Here is a 19,527-nt window from a genome sequence, read left to right as displayed (position 1 = left end):
AACAGCAGACACTGGCATTGCCTCCCAGGCAGCATAAGCTGGCCTTCCTTTCACCTTAGTTCTGTTTGTCAGGATGGATGTGCTTGGGCTTAATCTTCCTGCTGACCTTTGACCCTATGATATAAGTACTCCTGTGTCCTGCTTACCAGAGCACTCCCAGGAAACAGAACGCCTGAGGGAGGCTCTGCTGACCTCTCGATCCCGCCTTCAAGAGCTGGAAATGGAGCTGGAGCACCAAAAGGTGGACCGGCAGCAGCTACTGGAAGACCTGAAAGAGAAGCAGCAGGAGATCTTACATTTCCAGGAGGAACGACTGTCTCTCCAGGAGAAAGACTCTGGGTTAGAGGGAGCCCGTTGCAAAGGAAGACGGCCGTATTTTCTGATTTAGAAAAAGGGATATTGGCAAGTCAGTGAATGGTCCTTTTTGGAAACCTTGATATCCCCTCTGCTATTTCAGATTTATGGGTAACTTTGAACAGAAGGAAGGACTTCTCTAGGAATGACTTTTTCACTCCAAAGTTGAGAGAGTAAAACCCTCTTATGTAAGGCTTCAGCATATCAGATTCTGGAGAAAGTCCTTCCAGTGAGTTTTAGGATATGAGTCCCATCATAACCTAGGAGGTCGACACCAGCCTTGATGCTGCTTCCCAGCATAAACCCTGTAATAATTGCTGGACAACATGACAAGACCCGGTGGGGCAGCAAGAATACCAGGTGGTGTGTCCCAGGTGTGATGGCTAACTGCACAGCTCTAAGCAAAGGGACTTGACCTCCTGAGCCTCTCTCGCCACATCTGCGGAATAAAGGCAGCGGTCTTCATGACACCTCAGGAGACATCTCGGGCTAAAATTCTCTGATGCAAAAGTTGGCTCAGAGCCTCTTCCCCTGATAGGAATCCACCTGCTCAGTGGACCCTTGCTTCTCCCTTGCCAGGCTGCAGCATAAGCTGGCCCTCCTGCAGCAACAGTGCGAAGAGAAACAGCAGCTTTTCCAGTCCCTCCAGTCAGAGCTACAGATCTATGAGGCACTTTATGGCGACTCCAAGGGGCTGAAAGGTATGTTTTCCCTTCTTCCCCACGCTGTGGGCTTCTTGTTCTTGCTAAAGCTTCCTGTGAAGTCTTTACCTTGGGAGTTCTGGAGATCTTGGAAACTTACTTTGTTCTATCTGAGAAAAAGCCTCAGTCATTGAGGATCCCAATAAGAAGTGGGGAACACTCACACACAAAGCCCAGATGCTGGTGACAAGAGCAAGATTCAGCCTACAGATCCTTAAAAATAGGCTACAAGAGTCAAACTTCACCTACCTGGATGGTCTGAGACAAGTTAATCAAAGTCCAGATTATACAGTGATTTATATGTAAAATATAAAAATGCAAAGAACCATTCTGGTGGTGTCATCATTTGAAAACATCTCAGATGTGAATTCTGATCACCCATGCAATCTCAAAAACAACAGAATGATCTCTGTTCGTTTCCAAGGCAAACCATTCAATATTACAGTAATCCAGCTCTATGCCCCAACCAGTAACGCTGAAGAAGCGGAAGTTGGACGGTTCTATGAAGACCTACAAGACCTTTTAGAAATAACACCCAAAAAAGATGTCCTTTTCATTATAGGGGACTGGAATGCAAAAGTAGGAAGTCAAGAAACACCTGGAGTAACAGGCAAATTTGGCCTTGGAGCACGGAATGAAGCAGGGCAAAGGCTAATAGAGTTTTGTCAAGAGAACGCATTGGTCATAGCAAACACCCCCTTCCAACAACACAAGAGAAGACTCTATACATGGACATCACCAGATGGTCAACACCGAAATCAGATTGATTATATTCTTTGCAGCCAAAGATGGAGAAGCTGTATACAGTCAGCAAAAACAAGACCAGGAGCTGACTGTGGCTCAGATCATGGACTCCTTATTGCCAAATTCAGACTTAAATTGAAGAAAGTAGGGAAAACCACTAGACCATTCAGATATGACCTCAATCAAATCCCTTATGATTATACAGTGGAAGTGAGAAATAGATTTAAGGGACTAGATCTGATAGATAGAGTGCCTGATGAACTCTGGACAGAGGTTTGTGACACTGTAAAGGAGACAGGGACTAAGACCATCCCCATGGAAAAGAAATGCAAAAAAGCAAAATGGCCGTCTGAGGAGGCCTTACAAATAGCTGTGAAAAGAAGAGAAGTGAAAAGCAAAGGAGAAAAGGAAAGATATAAGCATCTGAGTGCTGAGTTCCAAAGAATAGCAAGGAGAGATAAGAAAGCCTTCCTCAGTGATCAATGCAAAGAAATAGAGGAAAACAACAGAATAGGAAAAACAAGAGATCTCTTCAAGAAAATTAGAGCTTCCAAGGGAACATGTCATGCAAAGATGGGCTCAATAAAGGACAGAAATGGTATGGACCTAACAGAAGCAGAAGATATTAAGAAGAGGTGGCAAGAATACACAGAAGAACTGTACAAAAAAGATCTTCACTACCAAGATAGTCATGATAATGTGATCCCTGACCTAGAGCCAGACATCTTGGAATGTGAAGTCAAGTGGGCCTTAGAAAGCATCACTACGAACAAAGCTAGTGGTGGTGATGGAATTCCAGTTGAGCTATTTCAAATCTTGAAAGATGATGCTGTGAAAGTGCTGCACTCAATATGCCAGCAAATTTGGAAAACTCAGCAGTGGCCACAGGACTGGAAAAGGTCAGTCTTCATTCCAATCCCAAAGAAAGGGAATGCCAAAGAATGCTCAAACTACCACACAATTGCACTCATCTCACACGCTAGTAAAGTCATGCTCAAAATTCTCCAAGCCAGGCTTCAGCAATATGTGAACCGTGAACTCCCAGATATTCAAGTAGATTTTAGAAAAGGCAGAGGCACCAGAGATCAAATTGCCAACATCCGCTGGATCATGGAGAAAGCAAGAGAGTTCCAGAAAAACATCTATTTCTGCTTCATTGACTATGCCAAAGCCTTTGACTGTGTGGATCACCATAAACTGTGGAAAATTCTGCAAGAGATGGGAATCCCAGACCACCTGACCTGCCTCTTGAGAAACCTGTATGCAGGTCAGGAAGCAACAGTCAGAACTGGACATGGAACAACAGACTGGTTCCAAATAGGAAAAGGAGTACGTCAAGGCTGTATATTGTCACCTTGCTTATTTAACTTCTATGCAGAGTACATCATGAGGAACGCTGGGCTGGAAGAAGCACAAGCTGGAATCAAGATTGCTGGGAGAAATATCAATAATCTCAGATATGCAGATGACACCACCCTTATGGCAGAAAGTGAAGAGGAACTCAAAAGCCTCTTGATGAAAGTGAAAGAGGAGAGTGAAAAGGTTGGCTTGAAGCTCAACATTCAGAAAACAAAGATCATGGCATCTGGTCCCATCACTTCATGGGAAATAGATGGGGAAACAGTGGAAACAGTGTCAGACTTTATTTTTTTGGGCTCCAAAATCACTGCAGATGCTGACTGCAGCCATGAAATTAAAAGACGCTTGCTCCTTGGAAGGAAAGTTATGACCAACCTTGATAATATATTAAAAAGCAGAGACATTAGTTTGCCAACAAAGGTCCGTCTAGTCAAGGCTATGGTTTTTCCCATGGTCATGTATGGATGTGAGAGTTGGACTGTGAAGAAAGCTGATCGCCGAAGAATTGATGCTTTTGAACTGTGGTGCTGGAGAAGACTCTTGAGAGTCCCTTGGACTGCAAGGAGATCCAACCAGTCCATTCTAAGGGAGATCGATCCTGGGTGTTCATTGGAAGGACTGATGCTAAAGCTGAAACTGCAATACTTTGGCCACCTCATGCGACAAGTTGACTCACTGGAAAAGACTCTGATGCTGGGAGGGATTGGGGGCGGGAGGAGAAGGGGACGATAGAGAATGAGATGGCTGGATGGCATCACCGACTCTGTGGACATGAGTTTGAGTGAACTCCGGGAGTTGGTGATGGACAGGGAGGCCTGGCGTGCTGTGATTCATGGGGTCGCGGAGAGTTGGACACGACTGAGCAACTGAACTGAACTGATGCAGTGATTGTTGCAGACAACCAGCTCCCACGCTGACCTTTCCCCAAGTAAAAGTTTTCTTTAAAGACATTTTTATTCTGGGTATAATTAATTTATCAGAAAAATAATTTGCAAATATTTCTCTAAGTACTTTTAGACTTAGTGCTGTCTTTGAAAGACACCTTTTCAAGTGAAGGAGGATTCAGTTTAGTCATACTAAATTCACCTTTTTCTCAAACTTTTCAAAGAAAGATTCTCTACTAGTAATTTATGCTACTGTATAGAAAAAAATCCAGAAGAACAAATACTTCTGCTTTCTTGACTAGGCCAAAACTTTGACTGTGTGGATTACAACAAACTATGGAAAATTCTTAAAGAGATGGAAATAACAGACCACCTTACCTGCCTCATGAAAAACCTGTATGCAAATCAAGAAGCAGCATTAGAACCGGACATGGAACACGGACTGGTTCCAAATTGAGAAAGGAGTATGTCAAGGCTTTATATTGTCACCTTGACTCTTTAACTTTTATCCACAGTACATGATGCGAAATGCTGGGCTGGATGAAGCACAGCTGGAATCAAGATTGCCAAGAGAAATATCAATAACCTGAGATATGCAGATGACACCACCCTTACAGCAGAAAGCAAAGAGGAACTAATGAGCCTCTTGATGAAAGTGAAGGAAGACGGAAAAGGGTCGTTTAAAACTATGCATTCAAAAGAACGAAGATCACGGCCTCCAGTCCCATCACTTCATGGCAAATAGATGGGGAAACAGTGGCTGACTTTATTTTTCTGGGCTCCAAAATCACTGCAGATGGTGACAGCAGCCATGAAATTAAAAGACGCTTACTCCTTGGAAGAAAAGTTATGATAAACTGAGACAGCATATTAAAAAGCAGAGACGTCACTTGTCAACAAAGGTCCATCTAGTCAGTTATGGTTTTTCCAGTAGTCATGTATGGATGTGAGAGTTGGACCATAAAGAAAGCTGAGTGCCAAAGAATTGATGCTTTTGGACTGTGGGATTGGAGAAGACTCTTGAGTCCCTTGGGATGCAAGGAGATCCAACCAGTCCATCCGAAAGGAAATCAGCCCTGAATTTTCATTGGAAGGACTGATGCTGAAGCTGAAACTGCAATACTTTGGCCACCTGATGTGAAGAACTGACTACTTAGAAAAGATTCTGATGCTGGGAAAGATTGAAGGCAGGAGGAGAAGGGGACAAAAGAGGATGAGGTGGTTGGATGGCATCACCGACTCGATGGACATGAATGTGAGCAAGCTCTGGGAGTTGGTGATGAACAGAGAAGCCCGGCGTGCTGCAGTCCATGGGGTCGCAAAGTTTGGACACAACCGAGCAACTGAACTGAACTGATAGAAGGGTATGTAAAAGGACAAATATGGCAGGATAAGGCCTAAAATTCATTATGGGGTTTTGGCATAAAGGCTATATTCGATGAAAAAAAAATTGTTGCATCTGCTGTTCTGAGCCAGTTAGTAGGCTGTGAACATATTTAGTGAATAGCTAACTGCAAGTTGCATTTTAACAGTAGAATAGGAAATACTGAATTTTATTCTTGTGGCAAGGGGAGGGTCGATTTTATACGTTGGGGTCTATGTAATTTTGTTTGTTTGTTTTATTGTATCTTGGACTATGAAAATTGTGAGACACTGAATCCAGAGTGATTATGTATCTAACTTAGCTATCTATGTCTCTCTTTTTTTCTCTTTCCTCTTCTCCAAGCTGTACAAAATATTTCCGTTGAGAGAAGAATGTAAATTCCCTTACTTGTTGATATTCAGCTTTTTTAGGAAGCAGCCACTCATAGGCCACGCCATATTGGTTACTTATATCCTATCAGATCCACAGTCCTTCTAATCCTTGATGCATATTAGCAGAGCTTTGAAAGATACTGATATCCAAACCTCATCCCCAGAACTTTAAAATCAGAATTTCCTTGGATTGGGATAAGGCAAGCATGTCACCTCAAAACTCAACCTGTGTTCATTTTACAGTAGCACGATTTAGAACTACTCACCAGGCCTGCACTATTTCACATCTCTCTTTTTATTTTCTCCTTCTAGTCCAATATGGACTTCTCTCCATTGGCCCTAAAGATCTTTTGGTCTTTCTCTGTTACTCTCCTATGAATAATTGGCCTTCTCAATTGGATGGTCTGAAGCAATGATTATCTTGTATTCTTGTGTATCTCCCTGGGTCTTCATAAATGTGGCCCAAAGTTAATCCAGTCCAATGCTGTCCTACATGCCCTGGCCTCAGATTTCAACTCAGTTCATTTTTCTGGGCTTTTACTAATATGGGGAAGGAATAATGTGAGTAAAACTGGAGAGGTCTGAATGTCTGTCCATCTCATGCTCTCTGTATTTTGAAATCCTGGCTTCTGTATCTCCTTTTCCCCAATGTCACTTTAGGGAGCCATTTGCTGTCCTCCACCTAATGCCATGTCCAGTGAGTTCCTGGAAGCCCCCTGCACATTAGCAAAGTTCTGCCTATCAGAGGCTGAGGGGAATCATGACTCAGGCCAGTCCAGACTCCCACCTATGACCCAGGTTCTTATTTTATTTTAGTAATCAAGGCTTTTTCCTTCAGTCTGGGATTTCTTATTCAGGTGGATAAGCTGAGGGGTAAGGGCTGTCCTAGGTTCATTTCTCCAGAAGCCAACTCACGTGCGAGTGATTCCTTAAGACGTGATCCTGAAAGAAAGAGGCAGTGGACTTGGAGGCAGGGGCAGGGAAAGTAAGGGGAAGAAGCCAAGAATGTGTGTGATTTAAGGCCAATGTTTTCAGTGGCTTAAATGCTGCTATTCAGATGAGGAGGACCATGGATCTGGGCTTCCTGTGGCTAATAGGAAAGGTCAGAGGGCACATGAGGACGGTAGCAGTGGGAAAACATAGTGGTCAGAGTCTAAACAGGAGACTGAGACGGAGGGCACTGCAGGGTGGCCGCCCCCACGGAAAAGAGAGGAAAGACCACGCAGAGGCAGTGTCAGCTGCTGAGTGAGCACATGAGGAAGAGAAACGTTAGTGGGGGATTCAGCCACAGCAGACAAAGAGCACAAGGAAGGAGCGCACGGGGTTACCTCCGGACCCTAAGCTTGAAGGCCAGGGAATCTGCACGCTAGTCTCCACTTGCCAAACAGCAGTTTTCTTCTGATAATCTTCTGTTTCAAACTCTTAAGTCGGGCTCCAAAATCACTGCAGTTGCTGATTGCAGCCAGGAAATTAAAAGACGCTTACTCCTTGGAAGGAAAGTTATGACCAACCTAGATAGCATATTAAAAAGCAGAGACATTACTTTGCCAACAAAGGTCCGTCTAGTCAAGGCTATGGTTTTTCCCGTGGTCATGTATGGATGTGAGAGTTGAACTGTGAAGAAAGCTGATCGCCGAAGAATTGATGCTTTTGAACTGCGGTGCTGGAAAAGACTCTTGAGAGTCCCCTGGACTGCAAGGAGATCCAACCAGTCCACTCTAAAGGAGATCAGTCCTGGGTGTTCATTGGAAGGACTGATGCTAAAGCTGAAACTCCGATACTTTGGCCACCTCCTGCGTCGAGTTGACTCACTGGAAAAGAGGCTGATGCTAGGAAGGATTGGGGGTGGGTAGGAGACGGGGACGACAGAGAATGAGATGGCTGGATGGCATCACCGACTCTGTGGACATGAGTTTGAGTGAACTCCGGGAGTTGGTGATGGATAGGGAGGCCTGGCGTGCTGCAATTCATGGGGTCGCAAAGAGTCAGACACGACTGAGCGACTGAACTGAACTGAACTGAACTAAAGTCTTTAATCTTGTTACAGACTGGACGCTCATGTGTGCTTGCTGTGGAGCCCTCACCTTCCAGCTTGGGAGGGTTCTTCACTCTGATGGAAGCAACCAGCTCTGAAGATAAAACCACAGCCAACAGGATCCATTGTTATTCATGATTTACAAAGACTCACTCCTTCACCCAAGAAGGACACCAGGTACAGAAAGCGTCCAGGAACAAGAAAAGCCATCTGAAAGCCCATGGGTAGGTGAAGACAATGGAGATATTTTTCTATTTTCTTTTTCGCTGATCTTCCTTATACTTCCCAGTATTGTCAAGTGTGCCACAGAGCAAACATGTTTCCAAATGCCATAAATGAGCAAGAAAAATAAAATGGATGACAACAAAAAATTCCTAGGTAGAAAAGACAAAGGCAAGAAACTCCTACAGGATGCAGTTTGTACTGTTGGGAGGGAAGAGATGAAGCAAAGTCAAAGCTGAAGGAAAACCTCAACAAAGAAACGGGGAAGTCTAAATTGGAAAATACACATTCATATGTATGTAAACACTACATATGTTATTTATACGTAATTTAAATAAGGCATAGACGATATGATGAAAATGGAAGAAACCTCACAAGTGAGTGTGTTTGTGATGGAATAAACGGAAAAATTATTCCAGCTAGTGAGTGGATCATTCATATTGGCTTCCTGATGGATTGAATTTGGACAAGAAAATACAAAAATAGGAAAGAAGCTCCTTTCGTTGAGTGACAGGAACTACGAGACATGGTCGGCGGTGAGAGCTAGGGGGAGTCCCCAGTGCGACGCGGTGTAAACTTACAGTCTCACAACAGGAGCAAAAACAACTTAAAATACTAATCTATTAGACACAGTGTCATAACACAGCTTTGTTTGAACAGCTACAAAAGATTTGACCTGATTTTTGACAAACAAAACACAGGGGCAAGCGCGAACGCAGTCCCCCACTACCACAAATTATGAAGTCGAGTTTCCCACATTTGGGAAAAATCGCAGGGGTCAGCACATCCGCAGTGCTAATGAATAAGCCTCGCCCTGGGAAAACCACCTTCGTGATCAAAATATCTCCCCTGCCAGGTAAGTATGAACGGCCTGCCTGCCGCCCCGCCTCAACCTCATACGCCCCGCACTGTACACACACGCTCACTTTACTCCCCGCACCCCCGAGCCTTCTGGGACCTTCCACACGGCGGATCCACGCACGTTCAAGCAAAAAGTCCTGCATTCTCTCCCACGCCACGGGAGACCGTATGGTGTTTCAGCACCAGACGACGGACCAGCAGCCCCCGCGCTCACATATCTCCATACGACACGCCCCGCCCGTGACGTCACCGGGAGTCCGCGCGCGCTTCCCTCCAGCCCACGCCCCGCCCTAGTCCCCGCCTCCCTCCTGCCACGCCGTCCGGCCCGGCCAAGCGGCCGGCGGGCGCCCTCTGGGGGAAGTGACGGCCGCCTCCCGCTCCCGTTCTCCCGCCCACCCTCTGCGGCTGCCTGCCTAACGTTTGTCCCAACCGGCACCGGTCTGGCGGTCGGCTGAAGCCTGTGCCCCTACCTTTTTTCAACTAACGGCGTTCAGTGGGGAGAACGGAACATCTAGCAGTCCAGGGGAAACCGCTTCCTTTCAAATCCCGTGGTCTTGGTGATGTAGTGTTGTGTGTGTGTCTAGTAAAACGCATTAAGCGTGGCGACTGGCCGTGAACTCAGTTCCATTCGTGAAATTGTGACATTCATCAAAAATGTCACTCATTTTGTTTCCAGCTTCAGGTGTGGTTTTGACTTTGACCAGATTTTAACACCTGTCTGTATCCTCTGTCTTATTGAGACAGGCTGGGACCTGGGACCCTTTGCTGCGGTGTTTGCACCTGGACACACTGAGGCAGGAATCCCATGCGCCCCACGCTGAGCAGCTGGAATCTGTCTCCTATGGACAGATACTCCAGACTAAGGACAGGGGCTTCCCTAGTGGTCCACTGGCTAAGATTCCACACTTCCCAATGCCTGGAGCCGGAGTTGGATCCCTGGTCAAGGAACTAGATCCCATCTGGGACAACTAAGTGTTTCCATGCTGCAACTAAATATATCCCATGTACCTAATAATTTTTTTTTACGCTTCTTTAAGATAAGGATATTAGGAGGAGCAAGGAAGAGCTGAGTCCCGCTTGGATAGAAAATAAGGAGACCACATATTTCGTATTTTTGAGGTCAAGGAGATCTTTGCAGACTATCCATGCTTACAAAGTTTTTTCCTGGGTCAAAAAGGAGGTAGACGGAGCCACCCCTTAATAGGTGGTGTCAACCTCCCCCTAGGCCTCTGCGCTGGAGAGGCAATGACACCCCACTCCAGTACTCTTGCCTGGAAAATCCCATGGATGGAGGGGCCTGGTAGGCTGCGGTCCATGGGGCCGCGAAGAGTCGGACACGACTGGGCGACTTCACTTTCCCTTTCCACTTTCGTGCATTGGAGAAGGAAATGGCGACCCACTCCAGTGTTCTTGCCCGGAGAACCCCAGGGACGGGGGAGCCTGGTGGACTGCCGTCTATGGGGTCGCACAGAGTCGGACTCGACTGAAGTGACTTAGCAGCAGCAGCAGGCCTCTGTGCTACGATCCTTCTCGGCAAAAAGATGCACATGCATGTCAGGAAGAGCCCAAGGACAGATCCCGTGTGGAAAAAGAAATGAGATACTCATCCAAAGGTAAACAAAGACCCGGAAGAAATGTCCTATATGAGTGATTTGAGTCACCTCTCTGATGCACTCCTTCTCTTTAACGAGGACACACACACCCTTTCTCTCTGAGTGTATCTCCGCCCTGCTTCTGTCTTAAATAAACTGTGTGTGTATCTGTGAGCTCTCCAACTTGTGCTGTGGCTCTAATAATAAACTTTGTACCTGTCTTTACAGCTTTTGTCGCTTTAAGAAATTCCGTTTTCAGTGAAGGCACTAGTCAGGCCAACTTTGCTTCTAGCCCTAGCTCTTGACGGACCGGTGGCTAGGACTCCGGTTTTCACACAGGAAACCAATTCTTGGACAGGCAACAAAGATCTTGCTTCAGGCCACCAGTCACTGCTGTGTCCTTGAGATCCAAACGTCTTCTCCAGCAACAAAATACAAAGAAACAATAGGGGACAAAAAATAACTGCATGTATGCCCGTTGGTGGAAATTGTGGACGACAAGATACAAAAAGACCGAAATCCCAGCTGTCATCTCTGAAGAGCTGGTGCCAAAAACAGGGTGCCCGGAGCAAAAGCAGGGTACTGCACATTCCCCCTGCACACACACAACACCAGGAAACACACAGGCAAACCGCCTGAGCCAGTCCTATAGCCTGACCCCTCCACCCGTCCCTAGCCTCACCCCGTGGAAGGAACCAGCACACCACCCCTCCCCCAGGGCAAACAGGGGAACGTGTTACTTGTTTTGCTGCAGCAGGGATCCCAATAAAGCCTTACCTGAGTTTCTAGTCTGTCCTCTTATCAGTTTCTATCGATTGAAACCCAAATAAGACGGTAGGTATTGCGAGGGGGCATCAGAGGGCAGACACACTGAAATCATAATCACAGGAAACTAGTCGATCTGATCACATGGACCACAGCCGAATGTGGTCCACTGGAGAAGGGAATGGCAAAGCACTTCAGTATACTTGCCTTGAGAACCCCATGAACAGTTCTGTTCTGTTCAGTCACTCAGTCGTGTCCGACTCTTTGCGACCCCATGGACTATAGCCTACCAGGCTTCTCCGTCCATGGGATTCTCCAGGCAAGAATACTGGAGTGGGTTACCATTTCCTTCTCCAGGGGATCTTCCCGACCCAGGGATCGAACCTGGGTCTACTGCATTGGAGGCAGACGCTTTAACCTCTGAGCCACCAGGGAAGCCCCAGTATCAAAGGGCAAAATGATAGGATACTGAATGAGGAGTTCCCCAGGTCGGTAGGTGCCCTTATACTGCAAAGAGATCCAACCAGTCCATTCTAAAGGAGATCAATCCTGGGTGTTCATTGGAAGGACTGATGCTGAAGCTGAAACTGCAATACTTTGGCCACCTCACGCGACAAGTTGACTCACTGGAAAAGACTCTGATGCTGGGAAAGGTTGGGGGCGGGAGGAGAAGGGGACGACAGAGAATGAGATGGCTGGATGGCATCACCGACTCTGTGGACATGAGTTTGAGTGAACTCCGGGAGTTGGTGATGGACAGGGAGGCCTGGCGCTGTGATTCATGGGGTCGCGGAGAGTCGGACACGACTGAGCGACTGAAATGAACTGAACCGAACCGAAGGTGGTGGTTTAGTCACTAAGTTGTGTCGGACTCTTGTGACCCCATGGACTGGAGCCTGCCAGGCTCCTCCGTCCATGGGATTCTCCAGGCAAGACTCCTCGAGTGGCTTGCCATTTCCTTCTCCGGGGGATCTTCCCCACCCAGGAATCGAACCCGGGTCTCCTAAGAACCCTTGATAAATACATAAGCCGAAAGCCATCAAACAGCTAGTCTGGACTGGTCCATCTGGTGAAGATGATTAATCAGGTAAATATTTTTGGCTATGTGTGGCTGCTCCAAAACTTCTTGAAAGTTTGGTAGTGAAATACATGGGGCACATTTCCGTGTGTCGTACCTGCCAGAGTCCTCCCTTTGACACCTCTGAGATAGCTAAACCTAATTGAACTACATTCCTCATCAGGATTTCTCAGGTTCATATACCACCCTTTTCCTTGCCTCATAATTAATTTTTTTCTCCATAATTATGTAATTTATTTATGTTATTCTTGACTGCTGGGTCTCGCTGCTGCGCCTAGGCGTTTCTCTAGTTGTGGCAAGCAGAGGCTACTCTGTAGTTGCAATGCTCCGGCTTTTCTTTGCGGTAACTTCTCTTGCTGCAGAGCATAGGCTCTAGGCTAGCGGGCTCAGTAAGGTGTGGCACGCAACACATGGAACATTCCCTCCTTGCAAGAGATGAAACCTGTGTCCCTGCATTGGTCGGCAGATTCTTAAATATAATTATTATAATTAATTATTCTTAAAATAACACTTCATTTTCTCTTTGACACAGTATTCACAGTTGAAGGTCAACTTAAGATAATGATTGTGAGCAACATGTAAATAAGTAATCTGAGAGTGAAGGAAAGCCAAAAGTCTGAAGACAGCAAAAATAGCCCAATAAATATTTCGAGTTTACCTTGCCTCCTAGCCCAGGCCAAAAGAAAAGAATAAGTATCAACATCACATTAGCCATACCCAAGTGGTTTTAAACGTTTGACAAAAGGAGGAATAAACAACACGTGTCAAGTTCAAAGAGTATACACTTCCAAAACGATTACCGATGTACACCAACCTGAATAACCAGCGAAGCTTTACCAAAGATCTAAGGTACGATAAACCACTAGACCGTGAAAGGCTTCCTCGTGACTTCCGTGACAGAGCTCAGAGCGATCACATACACACACACCCCTCCGAAGAACTGGATTTGCTTTTTTGGGAAGGAGGGGTATGGGCCTGACTTCTTTCACTCAGCGGAACGTCTATGAGATTTAACCATAGTTTTCGGGTAGTTCTTTGTCTCCGTGTGTGTTCCTTGTAAGGATATATCTCAGTGTACTCATCTACTGTGGAACATCTGAGCTGTTTCCAGTTGAGGATATTCTGAAATGGTACCATACGAACATTCTTTTATGACTTTTCAAGGACATACACATTTCCCTAGGGTAGCCCATTCCAATAAAATAATGACCTTTAAAATAAAAGTTTTAGGATTTTCTCCCCAACAATGTGGGTCTATTCAGAAATAGCGGGGGAATCACAAAGCAGGACAAGTAAACCATGGCCAAAGCATAGGCAGATTGCATTCAAAGAGAAGAAGGAACATTCTTTGAGAGGGAGAAGCCGAGAGGACTTGTTTGGAACCATAGGACACCCGAGAAAAGGGAAAGATCAGGGTGGTGGCAGTTGCTCATTGGCCGAGTTGCTGATACAAGGTACGTCTTTTTCTGTCCGGGCCTATCGCTGATAGTTCTTTCCTATTGATGATTCTTCTGTTTAGGTCTAGGATTGACGATTCTTCCTGTATTTGAACTTGAGTGGTAATCCATGAGAGCTCCCCCTTCTGGTCTCCTGACTCAATTTTAGTGAGGTTTCCCTTTATTAGCATTACACCAGTCACCTGGAATTTAGTTTTCCATTATAATCTGTTTAAAAAGTTTGTGAGATTTACTGCATTAAAAAAGAACCTCATCATCACCACATGTGACACTAGAAACACTCCAAGTGTTCAGTCGTTACCCGTGGCTTGTGTCTGTCACACTGGACAGCAGAGGTCAAATACATAGCAGAGATGAAAGTACGATTTCTGGGCCACAGCACACGACAGTGTATGCAGGACCCTTAGCTGATGCTGCCAAATCGCTCTCCAACTTTGTTGACCTTACTAACACTCCTTTTAGAAACGAAAAAGAATTTCCAGTGCTCACTGTCCTGTGAAATTTTGGTATTGTTTGCCTTTTCACTTTTCTTTCTTAAGTTTATGGAGGTGTAATCTACATAGTAAAATTTGCCAACATTAGACTATTTTACACTCTTTACTGTGATATCATATCTCTGCAAAACTGGATTTTGGTAGTTGCTATGATAGAAAGCAAGTGCCATGCAAAAAATAAATGGATGCTGAATAAGAAATAAAGCGACGCTTCGAAAAAGCTTGAGAAGCTGTGCAGCACACAACATGAAGGTTATGATTCCAAAATGTCAGAGCACTGAAAACAACAAGCCACTGTACCGAACTTTCCTCAAGGGAACACGTGGTAATACGCCCAGCATCAGCCATAAACGAACAGGAGATAGAAATATTTGTAAACAACAACAGCCTTCCCCAACCAAAGCGGTATTTCTGCCGTCAGCCAATCTACCAGAAAATTAGGGCAAACGGGAAGGACAGAGAGAGGACAAACTTGCAGGCAACGAAAGATGATTCATTCATTAAATCAATTTAATATAGTCAAAGGATTAAAGTTAACTATAGATCATGAATCTGTCATTTAAGCAGACACATGTTGGAACACGAGAATGGTGGAATCATGTATTGGTATATATGGAATCATATATTACAGGACACCTACAAATATATGCCACATATTGTAGGGGGAATGATTGAGTCCGCTGGTATCTAGAATTGTAACTATTCATTCCCCTGTAAAGATATTAGCATATTCAATATACTTCAAGACATACATTTAAACGTTTAGACGCTTAAATACTCATTGGCTCTGTTGGCTTATCTGAGCAGCACAACCAGCATAGGAAACTTAGGAAGTCCAATGTAATTCAGATTTTCAACCTAAATAAGCCCAAGATGTAAATACTAAAATATTATACCACCATTATTTTCTACACCCTTGTAAGATAATCTGAAAATACATAAAGAGTTGGTGTTAGATCAAAATGAGGAAAACAAGGTAATTTTTCTGAGTCACTTCCATGAAAAAAGGAAACATGAATAAACGTTTTGAAGGCCCTTATGTAAATTATTTAAGTTGTTTAAAAGTATTAAGAATCATCTGTTATCAGTTTCATTCCTTCATGGTTGCTGTTCCAAGTAATCAAGACCATTTACTCAATCTACAGCGAAACCTTTTTTTTTCCCTTGTCACAAATTTAGCAACAAAAGTTTCCTTATAGAAATACTACATGGAAGCATACACAGTAGAGCATTTTCCCCAGAAATTCTTCATTTTTTAATTTTACATTTATGGAACTGATTATCACTTTCCTTAAGAGAAGTGACACCTTTAAATTTTGAGAGGCCTAACTTGTCTGTTCTCCCCAGAGTGAGAGAAAGTGTATTGACTTGTTTCTGAGAAAATATGTTTAAACGGGGGGAAAAGATACATCGAAGCAGTGGGCCTTGCTTGACTTCCCTGGGGGTGCAATGGGTAGGAATCTGCCTGCCAATGGAGGGGAAACAGGTCCGATCCCTGGTCTGGGAAGATTCCACATGCCGCACAGCAACCGAGCCCTGGGGCCGCCGCTGCTGAAGCCCATGCGCCTGGACTCTGTGCTCTGAAACAGGAGAAGCCACGGCAACAAGAAGCCTGCACACTCCAACTCGAGAGAACCCACACAAAGCAACTAACTAATACGGGGCAGCCAAAAATAAATAAAATAAATACATTTTAAAACAAATTAGCGAGCCTTATTTAAGGTGAAAGCAGAGTCAATGATGTTTATTAACAACACTTGCTTGCCAGTGTGGGAAACAAAATGAAATATAATTAAGCAACATTGGAGGAATCTCACTGAGGAAAATAGGAATTCTGTAATACACTGATGAGGCCCCAGTGTATAAAACTGTGCTTGAAGTCATTCCTCCTGCTGCTGCTGCTGCTGCTAAGTCGCTTCAGTCGTGTCCGACTCTATGCGACCCCATAGACGGCAGCCCACCAGGCTCCCCCGTCCCAGGGATTCTGCCGGCAAGAACACCGGAGTGGGTCACCATTTCCTTCTCCAGTGCACGCAAGTGAGAAGGGAAAGTGAAGTCATTCAGTCGTGTCCGACTCCTAGCGACCCCGCGGACTGCAGCCCACCAGGCTCCTCGGTCCATGGGATTTTCCAGGCAAGAGTACTGGGGTGGGGTGCCATTGCTTTCTCCGTGAAGTCATTCCTAGTCATTCCTTTCTCTTGAGGGCTGAACTTGCTGACAGTTCTGGGAGTATTCAATCTTGATTTGCAGGGTTGTCAGAAGTGCTCACGTTGCTGACTTCACTGCTTCTTTGCAAAGATATAAATGTCTTTTCCTCTGCATTCTGTAGTCTGGTTTCAACAATCCTTACCTCACTTGTTGAATGTTTTCAGCTATTTAGAAACTTTCATATACCAGTGAAAGAAACTGTCTGTTCCATGCCAAAAATTCAGTATCCTTCCTGGGTTAATCTCTTTTATTAATCTTGAGTTTCTCATGAGGGAACTATTGCATCGTAAGATCATCCTTACTGTGGATTGGACACTTGTGCAGTGCTCGACTGGTGTAGACTGGGCCCACGTGGATTTTACCAAACGGTGGAAAGAGGAGAAGTGGACAACTTCTCACTGCGGCTGTGTCGCATCCCGGGAAATCCCAGAATCATCAAGACAAGCAGCAATGAAAAAAGCCTCACGGTCCAGAGTAACTGTCATCTTCTACCTCACAGGGAACGGGCCCCTGTCAACCACCACTCAATGTGGATTATCCCCAGAAGGTCACTTCCGAAAGTGAGACCAGATTCCCACACTGAGAGGAGAAATTGCGGGTACGCGCGCTGAATGGCTTCAGTCCTGTCCGACTCCGTGCAACCCTATGGACGGTATCCTGCCAGGCTCCTCTGTCGGAAGGGATTCTCCAGGCAAGAATACTGGAGTGGGTTGCCGTGCCCTACTCCAGGGGATCTTCCTGAGCCAGGGATCAGAACACCCTGTAACTTACGTCTTCCGCAATGGCAAGGCAGGTTCTTTACCACTAGCGCCACCTTATCAGTGATGAACAAATCAGAGAGAGAACACGTTTGTCCCCAAACCACACAGTACAAAAACGTCAAAACGCACAATCTCTGCACATAAGATTTACCAGAAGAACAGAGCAAACAGGAGCCAATAGCTCTGCCAGGTCTGAAGCAGGAGCCTGTGAGGGGCAGGATTCCGCGGGCTCTCACGACATGTCTTGGATGGGCTAATTTTTATCAGTTCAGTTCAGTCGCACAGTCGTGCCCGACTCTTCCAAAAAATAACCAAACCAAAAGACTGCCAAGGAATAAAGTAAACGGGGTATTTCATGGTAACACCCCACTTTAGAGGAGGGGGGACAGGCATCAGAATTTTTTCCCCCTCAAGTTAAAAGTGTAACCAAAGTTTGTAAATAAAAGAAGAAAGGGGAGAAGGAAAAAGCCTCTGGGATCAGTGAGATTTTTCTCTTTGGATAAGTTGCTAGGCAGAAAGAGGTCATCGCGGCCGTCTTCTCTGGAGCCAGTTGACCAGGTCACCAGACAAAACAATGGACAGTTACTGGAGGACTTTAAAAGTGTTCAGTGACTAACTCTCCACCATGAGCAATAGCGTATCTCTGTGTAATGCCACGGCGTCCCTCTATTGTCTCTCCCCTTAGTTGGGTCAGGAGGCCACTGCTCCCTTTGTGAGTTAAGAGAATCATAGAGAGATGTATAGAAAGATCGTTGTGTTGCCAAAGTAACTGAAGAAAGGGACACTGAACGACTGGAAAATAATTTGAAATACGATTCAGTGTCCCACTTCTGTGGAAGGCACATTTGCAGGATTTACCAACTTAAGAAGCATATAAACACTAGAGGTAGGAATTGCACTTCCAGGTTTCTACACTGTGGAAATAAAGAAGAGAAGTCGCTCAGTCGTGTCCGACTCTTTGCGAGTCCATGGACTGTAGCCCACCGGCCTCCTCGGTCCATGGGATTTTCCAGGCATGAATACTGGAGTGGGTTGCCATTTCCTTCGCCAGGGGATCTTCCCGACCCAGGGATCGAACCCAGCTCTTCCACATTGTAGGCAGGCGCTTTACCGTCCCAGCTACCAGGGAAGTTGCACAGGTGGTCAGAAGCCTGAGTACACTAATGATGGTTGCAGCATATCAGTCATCACAAAACCAGGAAACCAAACAATACAGGAACCATGTAGGACATGCCTTTCTGAAAAATAATGCAGAGGCTAATGATGATGGTGGGTTCACTGATAACATTATTGACAGAACAATTGCTAAGTGCTGGCCTCCTTCTACAGGCAAAAAACCTGGGGCACATAAGGAATCACTTACTTGTCTAAGTCTATGTACTTGGCAGAATAAAGACTTGACCCCACCAGAAACGGGATTCCTTGATCTCGCTCAGGAGGTCCTGAGTTAGGCAAGTATGAGTGAATAGGAACACACTTGCGCTTGCAGAGAGTATAGGGCTGGAAAGGTGAGGTGGCAGTCCGGAGGTGACTAGGACGAGTGGTATGTCCAGGTAATAATCGGCGTGGAACCGCTTGAATGGTCGTCAGCATTCAAGGAAAAGCTCGAGTGGGTTCATAAAACCGCCACCGCCCGTCCCTGGGTGGGCTCGAACCACCAACCATCCGGTTAACAGCCGACCGCGCTAACCGATTGCGCCACAGAGACAGCAAGGCACCGGGCCCCTCGATTCTTTGTGCTGGAGACAAGAATTCCCAGGACGCGTCTCCCGCTCCGCAGAGAAACGGTGCCAGTTGCGAAGCCTCGGAAAAGAGGAAAGATGAGAACGGGGAATCACACTGGACCTGAGACTGGGTCAAGGCCAGGAGAAGACGACACAAAACACCATTAGCCTAGGACAGCCACCCCAGCAGACAGGTCCGAAAAGCTCTTGAGAATACTCCCCCTCCCTTTGGTGCATTTCCCGCCTGGTCCACTCATCCTCCCACCGCAGGAAAGAAGGCTTCCCCTTTGTGTTCTGGGCACAGAGAGCCAGGCACGAGCCAAGGGGGCAGCTGCACTTCCCCATGGGTCTTCCCGAGGTAGGCGGTTCTAGCGCTCAGGCTGACCCAAGACCCCACTGTCCACCAAGACGCCCCGGAGGAGTCCGGATAGCAGACGGTCCTGGGGGTGGGGAGTCGGGGATTCCTACAAGCGCAGAGCGTGCCTGGCCTGCACTTCCTGGAGAACCGAACCGAACTCCCCCTGAAGCTTCTC

General features: G+C 45.9%; 2 protein-coding genes and 2 non-coding genes across 5 annotated transcripts in view; 1 reads left to right on the top strand and 3 right to left on the bottom strand.

Moving 5' to 3' along the window:
* Positions 1-9,209, top strand: part of LOC148778136 (myomegalin-like) — a 36,295-nt gene extending 27,086 nt beyond the window's left edge. The window contains exons 15-17 of the mRNA XM_088835002.1: positions 150-339; positions 934-1,055; positions 8,911-9,209. Coding sequence (XP_088691128.1) covers positions 150-339; positions 934-1,055; positions 8,911-9,209 — 611 coding nt within the window. The remainder of the gene's footprint in view (positions 1-149; positions 340-933; positions 1,056-8,910) is intronic.
* Positions 1-19,527, bottom strand: part of LOC129540481 (NBPF family member NBPF4-like) — a 95,451-nt gene that overhangs the window by 59,852 nt on the left and 16,072 nt on the right. The window lies entirely within an intron of this gene.
* On the bottom strand, positions 8,753-8,918 carry LOC148778137 (U1 spliceosomal RNA). The gene has a single exon (XR_016037351.1). It is a non-coding gene; the product is annotated as a U1 spliceosomal RNA (small nuclear RNA).
* Positions 18,905-18,978, bottom strand: TRNAN-GUU (transfer RNA asparagine (anticodon GUU)). The gene has a single exon. It is a non-coding gene; the product is annotated as a tRNA-Asn (tRNA).

Source organism: Moschus berezovskii, chromosome 4, assembly GCF_049115385.1.
Source record: "Moschus berezovskii isolate FMDL1 chromosome 4, NW_MosBer_1.0, whole genome shotgun sequence".
Classification (NCBI taxonomy): domain Eukaryota; kingdom Metazoa; phylum Chordata; class Mammalia; order Artiodactyla; family Moschidae; genus Moschus; species Moschus berezovskii.
The sequence above is the reverse complement of the archived record's forward strand: the minus strand, read 5'-3'. Positions and strand labels throughout refer to the sequence as shown.